Source organism: Acomys russatus, chromosome 26 (genome assembly GCF_903995435.1).
Source record: "Acomys russatus chromosome 26, mAcoRus1.1, whole genome shotgun sequence".
In the NCBI taxonomy this organism is placed as follows: domain Eukaryota; kingdom Metazoa; phylum Chordata; class Mammalia; order Rodentia; family Muridae; genus Acomys; species Acomys russatus.
Window position 1 is genome coordinate 24,666,207 of NC_067162.1, and position 13,390 is coordinate 24,679,596.

At 37.2% G+C, this 13,390-nt stretch overlaps 1 protein-coding gene across 3 annotated transcripts in view; it reads right to left on the reverse strand.

The window, feature by feature from the left end:
- The window catches only part of Cdh8 (cadherin 8), a 394,887-nt gene that overhangs the window by 149,913 nt on the left and 231,584 nt on the right, over nucleotides 1–13,390 (reverse strand). For all 3 annotated transcript variants that reach the window (XM_051168537.1, XM_051168536.1, XM_051168535.1), the window contains exons 6-7: nucleotides 12,876–13,063; nucleotides 8,960–9,213 (exon numbers count right to left, since the gene is read on the reverse strand). In XM_051168537.1, the coding sequence (XP_051024494.1) occupies nucleotides 8,960–9,213; nucleotides 12,876–13,063 (442 nt within the window). The remainder of the gene's footprint in view (nucleotides 1–8,959; nucleotides 9,214–12,875; nucleotides 13,064–13,390) is intronic.

Sequence of the window (13,390 nt, forward strand, 5' to 3'; positions counted from 1 at the left end):
TCACTCCTATGAACTGTGAGTGATAATAAGAGAGCCCATGGGAGCTTGTAGGCCAGTTAGTCAGGTGTGCTTAGCAGTGAATGGGAGAAAAATTAATCTCAATCAAGATGGAAGGTGAAGACTAATGACCACCACTTGAAGGGTTTTGTTTTGTTTGATTTGATTTGTAGAGACATAGGGTCTCCCTGTGCAGACCTGGCTGTCCTGGATTTCTCTATGTAGACCAGGCTGGCCCTGAATTCACAGACTCTGCCTGTCTCCGCCTCTTAAGTCCTGCCACTAGCAGTGTGCTGTTATTTCTGTATACACGCCATGACATTCAGGTGGCACCTTATAATACTAGCAATCCAAGGCTCCAAGGATGTCAATCCCAATTAGAGGTATCTGCACTCATTCAAAACCAACTAATCTATCGCTAAAGAATGTTTTAGGAGTCTTATCCGAAAAGCGTTTCTGAGGCAGAATAAAATCTTGAAGGGCCATGGCATTTCTTTATTGAATTGGGAATGTATGAGTCAACTCTATGTGTTCCTACATTCTTTAGAGAGACATTTTCAGCTTCATTATTCATGCTGTATCTTCCACACTCTATAGCCTTGGCAAATAGGCAAAATGAGAGTGAGTTCATGCTAGTCCATGGGCTGACATCACAAAGATTTTTACTAATGCCCCTAATTCTTTTTCCTTAAATGGGTCTATTACCTATAATATCAAGAAAGCAAAGCATCATGTACAAGAAGGACAGTTTGTTGGAACCAAGCATTGTTATATTTATAACTGTGGGTGGGTCATGATCTAGAGCATAGAGGAGCTCATAAGTTCAAGTGTCCTCACTTCCGCATGGCATTTTGTGTGTTCCAAAGGCTCTGCAGAGTTCATGGGTAGCCCGCACGGTGTGCCCACACATTGTTAGCAAATGCCAGACTCCTTTCCAGGTGAACTTAACAGAGGATCCTACAGCAAAGAAAGTTGAGCTCAAACTGAAGTACCCACATTCCCTCTATTGCTTAGAACACTCTGGAGAATGCCTGTCCCTGGGGAAAGGTAATGAGGTTTGATTTTTCAAACTTAGCAGGAATAAGTGCACTTTTATAATATAAAAATGCTGTGTTCAACACTGGTCTCTCTCTCTGGAAAATTTACAGGAGGATACAATTTTGAGCCGACTGCAAGTGAAGATGCTATTTAGAGAGATACATAATGAAATAAACCCCTTAGTTATGAATCAGTTATTATATTTCACTGAACTCCAACTGTTTCTTTCTCACTGCTTAATTTCATTCTCGCTTGCTTTTGTTATTATGCCTAAAGAAACCATTTTAGCATTTTTTTTTGCATGCACTTTGAGAATCAAAAAATTCCATCTACAAGTTTTCTGCTTTTTTGCCTCTAATTGCTCCACTGGTTGCTCTGGCTGCTTTAATAAATAATATTGTCTGCATTCTGCTACTCCCAGAATTCTGTTTATTTATTATTTCTCTAAGGGAAAAGAGTATCTTGGGTGGGAAGGGGGAGAACAGATAAACAAAGCAATAAACACAGTCCACTCTCCAAGTTAAGACGAGGTTCTCTGTAAGATGACATAGTTTCACATTAACTTCATTAAGCAGCTGTATTTGCTTCTACTCAGATTTCATTAGGAAACCATTCTTTTCACTTAACTTTAAAACTCTACACTCTGCCTTTATTTATTAGAGTGACATTGCATGAATTAAAGGATAGCTAAGCTAACTATGTAGGGCTTGGTTTTCCTGTGGTTATTCAGTCAAACTTCTTCCTATAGAACGAGAACACAAAAGCATGGGGATGTATCTTTATAGGAAAAAACTTCCTGGAAACTGTGAGCTCAATTTGTATTGCAAGGAGAACAAACAATGTGAATAGGTGACTGGATGTAAGTGAGTGAACGACTGTGCATATTTAAGGCCATGTGATGAACAAGTTACCGCCAGTTTAATTAGGAATAGAAAGGCTTTGAAATGGTATTGGGAGAGTTTGTACTTTAAGGTGGGAGACAATGAAACATCTATCTGGAGAAACGAATTTAGATAACAAATAAATCAAGTTTTAATTATTTAAAACGCTAGATTCTTGTCACTAGACCTTTGTGCATTTAAGGTAGCAATGAAAAATGGTGCAGCTTCTGTGATAAGCAGTATGGAATGTCTTCAAAACATTAAAAATCAAGCTACAATATCATCTAGGGATCCCATTTCTGGATATTTTTCTGAAACAGTTGAGGAATGAATCTCTAACACATGTATTTCCAAATTCACTGAGACATGAGTGAAATCATGTCTATGTCTATTAATTAATGATAGATAAATAAAGTATAACATATAACTATAAGGGAATACTATTCATCCTGAAAAATAACAGATATGCTAAAATATGTAAAAATAAATATAGATATCCTTTGGAGACATTACAGAAAATAAAATAAGCCAATCACAAAAGGGGAAGGCTATATGCTTCCTTATATAAAGTATCTAAAACAATGAAATTCAATTAGAGAGATGATGATAGCCATGAGAGAGCAACTGATGAGCAAGCATGATTTTAGTTACATGGAGCTGTGTGCACAGGTTACAGTACTGGGGTGTGGCCTAGACATAATGGAGAGTGAGTTACACTCTCTGTCTCTCTCTGTCTCTCTGTCTCTGTCTCTCTCTGACTCTGTCTCTCTGTCTCTGTCTCTCTGTCTCTCTGTCTCTCTCTCTCTCTCTCTCTCACACACACACACACACACACACACACACACACACACACATACGAGGAGTACTATTATTGCAAGAATAGGAACAAACTCATGCAATGTAGACTATTATTCCAAATTAGTACAATGTTTTGCATAGTCAGAAATGCTGCTCTTTCAGCATCACCCTGATGCTTGTGCTGAGGAGTGTTTTTATGAAAAGAGCTCATTAACAGTCAGCCTGGTTACCAAAAGGAGGCGCAAAGATGCCATCGTATCAGGAGGAAAACAGTGTGCTGCTCTTGTGTTGAGTGGCCACTTGTGTTGAGGAGAGGGATCAGGACAACAAAATATGTGGCTGCTCTGATCTGGTGTCAATCACCTATTCTCTTACTAAGTGGTCACTGGCCTGACTTTTAATTTAAATAGCGCGTGTAATTTTATTCAAGATGAATATTCTGAAAACAGCAAGAAGCTACTACTTTAAAAACAACTTCCTTTCCCTTCAAAACTATGGTGACTCCCAATATGAACTTAAAATAGATTTATTTCGGGGGAATGGGCCCCATAAGATTTGTATAAAAGTGTTTACTTATTTTTAAATCTCACTCTAGATTAGGTATTTTTTCCATCTTAAATGTAAATAATTCTCTACCTTTCACAACATTTTAGTTACTTTTGCCACAAAAATATGGCATTAGCAAACAGTCATCAACATTCTATTCTCCTTCAAGAATCTGAGATGCAGCAGGCTGCTGATGGGCTTAGTGGTTAGGGCAGGAAACTCAGATTCTGCACCCATAATGCTCTGACACACTCTCAAGTGCGTGCCTCATCTTTTCAGAATTTCAGCTTCCTCTCCCCAAAACTATAACCTTACCCCTTCTCAGCACTTTGGAAGAGTGTTAGAGTCATCAATTAACCCTCCCCTCTTCACCTGCCAGATCATATGCCAGCTCCCAGCCAGTAGTAACACACTGGAGAAAGTAGCGAGGCAGATGACTGGGGCCCAGAGTGTGCTCTGTGTGTGTGTGTGTGTGTGTGTGTGTGTGTGCGCGCGTGCGCGCGCGTACACCTTGGGTCTGGTGAGACAACTTAGATAACGAAGAATAAATTAAACCTGCAGTTGCAGTTATCATAGACCCTGTCATGGAACTTTTATTAGATGAGGGTTTGAAAAAGGAAGCTAATTTGCATGGGTGTGGCTTTTACAGAGGCTATTGAGTCCTTTGTCTCCTTTTTATTTATTTATTTTTTCCATTGCTCAAGATGTGAGCAGCCTCTTCATCAACAGGCTCCCAATATGATAAATGTCTGAAACCTTGAGCCACTAAGCCTTCCTTCTAGCAAGCTGATTAGGTCAGGCATTTTACAACAGTGCAGGAGAGCTGGTTGTTCGAGTTGCTCTTCTCATTATTGTGACAAAATATTTGAGGAAAGCAGCCTCATGAAGAATGAGATTTTGGGGGCTCACATTCTGATGAAAAGCCCATCATGCCAGAGGAGGAAGGGCGGCACTGCTGAGGCAACTAGTCACCTTCCATCTCCAGGGAAAAAGCAGAGAGAGACGGGTGCTGCCTCTTTGTTTACTGTCCCCTTTTGATTGAGTTGAGGACCCTGGCCCATGGGATGACATTGCCGCACTAAACTAGAAGGGCAGAAGGTTTTGTTTTTGTTTTTGTTTTTGTTTTCCACCTCAGTTAACCCTTTCTGGATAACATCCTCATAGGCACACACTGGGCACTTTCCCATGGTGTTCTAAAAGCAGTCAAGTTGATGGTGAAGACCAAACATCTGTTTGTGTGGCACTTGAAGAGCTCATCCCTTTGTCCTCAACACCTTCCTATGCTAAAGGAGGGCATTAATTAGAAATATCCTCTCAGAAAAGTGTCATCATAGTAAGTTAGCATATTAACATAGGCCCTAAAGCATATTGATTATATTAGTGGCAATATGTATTTAAGAAGCATGAGGGAACTAAATAAATGACATAATTTATATTATTTACACTCTTTGAAATATATTTTAATGCAAATGAATGAACAACAAAATAAAAGAATAAAGCCAAAAATATGATATTATTCCACATAGATCTAACCATCTTTACTACAATTGTCTTCTCAACTAACGACCTAATATTTCATTTTCATTAACTTTTAGAATGGGGATGGAGTGCGCCCAATAGATGAATCCATGATTTAGAGTGCCCATTGCTCTGGCTGAAGACCTCAGTTTAATTCCTGAGTAATCCCACATGATTGCTCACAACCATCTGAAACTACTGGTCTGACTTCTACACATAACAGTGATATACATGGTCCGAAAATAGACATACATATAAAATAAATTAATATAAATTATTAAAAAATAAATTAATCTCTAAAAAGTGGAAATGTATAATCTCTTACCACTTATGAGCTAGAAATATTAATAGGTCATTCATCTAAAAAATTTACCTCATCTGTTCAATGCCCTGTGATTAAATATAGTGTTTTATACAATGAGGGAGTGAGTTCCAAATGTAAGGCTGACAGCTAAGCTGAAAAACAAAAACAAACAAACAAAACAGTGATTTGGTTTTTGTTTTTTCTTAGTCTGAGTAAGTTGAAAAACATCACCTTTAAGTAAAATGTCAGAAATTATTTTGCATTACTGAGCTACATCTAGTAGAGAAGAAAGAAACAATCCCTTAATTAATGTTCATAGGAAGGAGACAGTGGGATCATCATTTTAATGTATAGAACTGTTCATTTTCCCTTGGAGTGGAATATGGAGACATAGAGATATGAACACAGAACTAGATATAGGTATAAGTATTTCAAAATGCATGATATTTCTAGCTAGGAGCTGTATTCAAAAATGAAAACTCACAGGAAGTCGATGAGCCAGCAAATGCCTGCATGTTTTAACATGGCAGATGCCACAATAGCTGACTATTTTTTTTTTTTTTTTTTTTTTTTTGCTGGATAGCAAAGCAAATATCATCCTGAAAGACGGATACATTTTTGTCAGCATATGAAATACAGTCACTCTAAAGAGAAAATAGTACATAGCTATCTGCTGCCCAGAGATCCCTCGTTTTTCATGTCGTCTAGGTTTATTTTAAAAGAAAAAGTCATTCTCAAATCATCTGCTGGAGTTATTGTACCTACGCCCTGACCTGGTCAGTTAGAGAGTTTAATTTTCTAGTCAAATTAACCATTTGTTTATAGACCTGGGGAAGCTTCTTTCTGTAAGTCAACTGGCAGAGACGAGTGGCATAAATTCAGAGAAATGCAGGAAGGAGGAGGAAAGGCAGTGTTTCATAGGTAGTGGTATCTCTCGGGCCAATTCACCTGGCAGGGCTGTGTGGGATCCACATCTCTGACATATCAAAGGCTACCACACAGGCTTTGAAACAGTCCACTCTCTTCTCTGTATGAGCCTAGAGACGCGGAAGAACTCACACTTGCCAGGCACATATCAGAAGCACAGATATGTCTGTGTCACCAAATCACACTTGATCTGTCCATCTTCTTCCAGTCCCTCCCTTTAGCTGGACTGAAAAATGACACACTTTAAAGCTGGACGGCTGCTACTGAAGAGTCCCTGGGTTTCTCCAAATAGTCAATATTGTCACTTTCCAGTCAGTGACAATAACAGACATGGCTATAATCAGTTACTGTGAGAACCACAGCTTGACCACCTAGGGACTGGAACTACTTCAATAAAATTGGTTTCCCCACAACTATAATGGAGAGAAATTATAAAAATTTGAAAAACAATGCAAGGAGGTAGTGACCCTGCTTTATGTCTCACTCTGTGATTCAATTGTAGCTTTCATTTTGAGTCACAAAACTCCTCAAACCTCATCCTGATTAAGAACGCTCCATTCCATAATAATCCTATTGTCACTAGTGTGATGGAGAGTATATTTTGAAAACACGCACATGTGTGGTGTGTGAGTGTGTGTGAGTCTGTGTCTGTGTGTGTCTGTCTGTGTGTGTGATGATATGTGTATTTCTTATTTCTAAGGGATTATGATTTATTATAGTTCTGAGCACTTATTTGTTGTTTGCCTTTAACAGTAGAAATGTCATCAAACTAATGTTTTGAAATTATCCTCATAATGAGACTTCAGCTGAAGTCATCTTGTTTACTCTCTTCACATTCTGTCTCATGCTTGGGCTTTTGGAAAAGTAAGGATGTTTCCTGACAGATAACATGGGAGAAACACGAGAACATCTTCCTCTATTCAGACAACAATACAACTGCATGCTAGATCCCGCCATTAAGGCATTGCACAACTTAGTGTTTAGCTGGGAAATGAGTGTCTATGTAAAATTGTTTTTCTGGATTCTTCCCACCTTTACATTTCACATTTGACCTTCTCACAGATAGAATTCTCTTAATCAGCTAAAGAACATTGTGCATGTCTGTAGTTTATTACTTGCTTTCTGGGTTGATAATGGTTATCAGGCCATTAGTCAAATCCTCACACAGAATGTTATTTTCCTAGTTTTTCTCTCTCTTTTCCAGAAACCTTCCTTTTGTTAACCTTATGGGGGGGTATACTTTTATTGCTCCAAATTTAAAAGTAAATTCTATTTTAATAAGAGCTTTGATGGATGCAAAAATAATTCCTATTTTAATCCAACCTTCTGCCATTTAAAGCACTAACTCTTCAAGGAATTTCACCTCAGTCTCATATCTTTATCAACCTGAATGTAATGGGAAATTTGTTTATTTTAAAGTTCATAAATAGGCATAATGAAAAGTAATATATTGAGTATTATTCAAATCTTGTTTTTTTCCTAATTTTATATATAAGTTCTATATTTACATAATTTCTACCCCTCTTGCTCACACTGCAGTGACTCATAAGTTTCTACAGCTACCCAATGTATTATCATTTCTTCTGCAATTACTATTAAATATATGTGTCTATGCAACTACCAAATGCAAAACAATCATAAATATTCTGTTGTTTCAAAAGTTTAGACTTCCTGTCATTTTTCAGATGTCCAGTATGTGAAGGACATGACAGGTAAAATGTATAAGCATACAATGACAGTAATACATGAAAAGAGACTAATAATTGCATAGCTGAGAAATAATTTAGTAGTACCAATTTTAAAGTATGTATAATTAGAAGATCCAGGAAATTACTTTTCTAGAGTTTTTCCAAAGAGCCATTGCAAAAATGAGAGTTGCAGATAAATGGAGTTTCAAAATAAAAAATGTTTAGTATTTTTATACACCTCTCTCTCTCTCTCTCTCTGTATTACACACACACACACACACACACACACACACACACACACACACACATTCTTTCTCAAACATACAACAAACACATTTATACACACAAACACATTTATAAGGACATATATGAAATCTACTCCCAAACACATCATTAGCCACACTTGACCCTTGAAGATCAACACAGAAATAATAGATATTTGGTGTGATTTAAGAAGAAAGTCATTTGGCTTGAGCATCTACACAGTCATTTGTTGGCTTCTAAATGAGAAGAGATGTCTCCAAATCAACGTAAAAGTAGAAGCAGAATTGAGCCTCATTTTTTACAGAAAAAAAGACTTGAAATGATTGGTTTCATCCCAGGAAGAAATTTGGGAAAAAATATAATAAACACAAGGCATCTTTTTAGTGACACAAAAATATTTCTCTGTAAAAAATAAAATAACCAGTCCAGATATGCTGACTTTCATAAATGCTACAAACTACGAATAAGGTAATTTCAAAGCCACATTCGGAAACAAGATAGGGACTTCTTAATGCACTGTCACAGTGGTCTTATACCTCTGAATTCTAATATATAATTCACTATATCTGTCAGAAGATACAAAATACAACCTGGAAATGCTCATGCAATACTAAAAAGTAATAAAGTATAAAATATAAAAGATTCCTCCAAAAGTACTACAAAACACTTGCAATTTTGCATCTCCATCAAGATTCCCAAGATCTGGAATAACAAATTATTTTGATATTCCTGTTTCAAGGCATTGTCTGTAACTCTTAGTAGATAAACATACCAATGTACAGAGCACACACACACACACACACACACACACACACACACACACACACAGGACAGAATGACATAAAGCCCTTCAGCACAGGAGCACAGTCTGAAGGCTTCTTCTATTGTCCTACAAGGCAGCTCTTATTGCATAAAAAAAAAGAAAGAAAGAAAGAAAGAAAGAAAGAAAGAAAGAAAGAAAGAAGGAAAGAAAGAAAGAAAAAAAAAAAGAAAAATACCTTATTGGACTAGAAGTGATATCGGGGTCACGTGCTGTCACTTGGCCAATCACGGAGTTCAAAGCAGCATTTTCGTGGACTTCAAGGAGGTAAGTTGGTGAAGAGAAGACTGGGGGCTCATCAGCATCCTCTACAACAATTTTTACTGTTGCTGTATCCTTAAAGGGTCCCCTGCCACTGAAACGTGGGTCAATGTGGATATTGGCTGCCTCCACTTTCAGCGTATACGATTTTTTGCTCTCAAAGTCCAGAGGCTGTTAAAAATGACAAAGATGAATTCTTCTCACTAAACCACAGCAGCAAGAACAAATGAGTATAATGCGCATGGATGGAAGTTATTCTCATTTAAGCCAGTTTGTAACTCTTAATGGGATCCATTACACCAGATTCAACCTGTAAATTTTACAGTCATTTATTGATACTTGTTTATTATACAAGCTCAGTGAGTCTAATCTCCTATTGTTCTGTTTTGTTTTGCTCATTTCACTTGGAATTCACGAAATATTCACAGTCATGAATTGTAACATCAAATTTTCACTTTGGAGTCATAATAAAATTTTACTATTGATGATACGACCAGCATGCTAATCATGTGGTTAACCGGGTTTCTGCTGGTGGCAGATAAGGCAGCACTGAATGCAATCTCTTTCTGGGAACAATATGTTATCATTTCTGCAACAGTGTGTGAAATGGGAAGACTAGAAACAATCATTGTTTAGTCCAAGGAGCTATTGCAAAGCGTGATTTAGCACTAAGCCTAACAAAGAGTGTTTTATGTCACTTCCAAAACATTTCTACTCTAACCGATTATGTAGCTGCAATGGGGTTTATTACTTTTTAGGACATTCTTAGGTCTCTGTCAAAAGTTCTGTGCTATAGAGCAGGTAAACATATACAGAGATATGCTTGCACATACAAACCTATTTTGGTTTATATTTGGAAAAATGAAATGTGAAGGTAAATAAATTGACATAATTTGGTCTGACTTTGTTCCAACTCTCGCCACTTAAAAAATGAAGTTACGCCACGTCTCTACTACTGATGATGTTTCTGAAAGAGTCACCATTCATTCCTTAACAGTCCAAAAGACTTTTGTCAGTGACTGGTGTAAACTGAGCAAAGTAAGTAGATGTCGTCCCCTTACATGCACCAGAAACAATCTGCATCAGAACCCAGCTAGGGAAATTCTTGGCGAGGTATAATGTTCCATATTTGAAGAATGTAAGTCTGTCAGGATTCAAAGAGATAGTTTATATCTGCATTACAATTTCTCGGAAGAAACAGAACTTTCAATCTGCAATGCAGATTTGTGGAAAACAGGAAGCTGAAGAAGAACTCGCATCAGTGAAGGCTCACAAAGCACATGTGCAAGTTTTGATATATATTATTATCTCAAACTCTGATGTTGATTTTTATATTTGAATTCAGATATTTTGTGCCTTTGCTTTTCTCCCCAATATTTTCTGGTAAATGGTGCAAACACACTTCCCTGTTGATTACAAAATAACAATGTGAATGTGTACAGTTTGACAGAAATGATTTAGCATGTTGTGAGGATATTTAAACTTTGTAAATCATCTACCCTCTAATAGTCCTGCAATTCCAAGAACTTTACAAAAAATATTCAAAATGTGATCTCTATAATTATTTTACATGGACAAATAGTACTTATGCATATTTTAAGGTACAGTTATATGCTTGTGTATAAGGAGAGGACTTGATCAAATCAATTGACGTATCTCATAATCCTTTCAGTTTGGATAGATATTAAGAATTGATTTGGCTAGAAGTGCTGTGACTATCATGCTTCACAAAATATCATCAAATCTTGTCTAGTTTCCTAGTTTTGAACCCTTTGGTTGATATCTTCTTCTTCTCTTCACCTCCTGCTCTCACAATCCCCAATATCAAATAGTCCTTTCAACATTTTCCACATTGTTTCTACATCCTTTCATCAAAGGAACCTGAGGACCAGACTGTCTAAATGGCTAACTAGGCTCCCTGTGCCTTACTCCATGTTTTGTTTCAGGGCAAACCCCAACCAGGCAGTCCTCCAAGCACAACTTGGCTTCTTTTTCCTGCAATTTACAACCCAGCTCAACTACAACGTGTCCAGGCACACACTTGCATCCTTGGGATGTTATCAGTTAAAACACAGGGATCTATAGAAATTTGACCCATCATGATACACTGTTGTCTAACAACTATTTTTGTGTTTCATGGCACAAAGTACATGGCATATGCCTCCAATTTTATAAATATTAGTGGACAGAATCACAATTAAAACCTAATTGTGGCAGTTTATAAAATCACCTAACAGGAACAATGGGTAGCCATTAATAAAGACAATAAAAATGTCATTAGAAAATTTAACCAAAGAAAATGTGGTTCTGTGTTATTAAATAATTGACTTACAGATAATTATACAGCACTCTATTTATTAGAAATCAAACCTTTAAATATTTTTCAACTTTAGTGCAAAGCTCAGAAACTGGATCCTGGCATGAGAATAATGTTCCTCACTGAAGAATTAAAATAAATATAATCATTGGTCCCCAATATTGATTTAAAGCATTTTATAGAAAAATATATTCACAGAATCCCAGGTTTTCTTGTTAATTCCTCTTCAGTAAGAAGTTTAAGAGTAGTAGCATTACACATTTATTTTTGAGCCGCCAAGGACAGAATCCCATGGTCTTGCTCATGATAACCCAGCACACTCCCACTCAGTTCCATCCCCAGATGACTCTGATTTTCATGTACCATGATAGAATCATATAGTAGGGTTAACATTGTGTCAATTTAATGTTGATGTAAACTGCAAGGAAAGAATTACTGGTTCTCTATAGTGTGAACCATCACAAATCTTGTGATTCATAAATCAGAAAATCCATTTAAAGTTGCATTTGCAGCAAAGATGTAAAGAATAATATTGAACAAAACAATATGTCATTCATCATGATAGATCTTATTTACATGATTAAAGGTTGGTACCCACTCATCATGAGCTCTTTGCTGTTTGCTTTTTATGAAGGTAGAGGCCATGATGAAGAACACACACTGGAAAACACCCAGATAGTAGTTCACATATACCACCAACACAGAACAATATCAGAAAAAAAACAAAACAGGTCACTGGCCAAAATGGTTCAAATATCATTTTTTAAAAAGGACAAAAACAAACAAACAGAAAAAAGCATGAGATTTACTTTCCATTGTGCTTGGACTTTGGACACCAGGTATAAAATAACCAAAGGTAGGAGAGTGGCTCTCCATTTTGAGCTATAGAGCCATGTAGGATGCCAAATTCTGTGCATCTTGTTTGAGTTTCTTTGTAAACAGAATTTTCAGTAGATACTAGGGAAAATATCAATATTTATTTGGGAGGGACATTTCAAGAAACCGGGGAACAGAAGTATGCGCTTACAAAGGGAAAGTCTAGAATCTATTGAACTTGTTAATGCTGGGAGGCAATTGACACTTGCTCCCACTGAGAATCCAATAAAACTGTAGGTAATTGTGGCCTGGAGTAGCTTCTTCAGCCAGTAGTAACTGTCCATTCATCTTTTTTCTCCAGGGCAATGACTTCAATGCTCTACATAAAGACTCCGTGACCTTTTTTTTGCCTTAGAGAACAACCCACTGAATCCTATGTGTGGAGATAAGTTGTAGGAGGCTAGCTACACCATGGTAATTGTTTACCAGAGTGACATCTGAAATGTGATACAAACCCCAGAGCCTGGCGATGCTGAATAGTTAAGTTCTCTTATAGACACTTTCTCCACCCACCCTTCCTTCTTAAACCTAAATATCTACCTATTCTAGGTTCTGCCTGTCTACTCAGCTCGCAGACATCTCAAAAGTCAAGTTTCTAGGAGACATTTAGGAAAAATAAATAAAATGTTCCTTGGCTTACCTTTCTCAGTCTAATAACACCATCTTGGGCCTGGGAATCAGAAGTGATTTCAAAGAGTGCTGTTCCATCCCCATCAATGATGTCATACGATGACTGTGCATTTTCCCCAGTATCCTGGTCATTAGCTTTCACCCTTCCTATTGCGGTGCCGAGAACCACATCTTCAGGCACCGAGAAGTGATACAAACCTTTAGAGAGAGGCAGAGCACTGGGTATTACACGAACACTGTTCACTGGCTAGTAAATTCAGTAATATTATTTGGACATTTCCTATGTTCTGGATATCCCTATGATGCTGCCATGATAGTGGCGAAAATGGAAGAATATCTCTTTTGTGAAATGTATAGTCATTTAAACAAATGCGAAACAAGTGTTTCCCAGAAATAGTGAACCCTCTTGATCACTCTTCAGAGACAGAGAACTTACTTTTGCAACCATATGCTTATCAAGTATTTGTTTGGAGTAGCCATATCAGAATGCTAGTGAGTCTATGTGAGTTTCCTTTCCTATTTTCT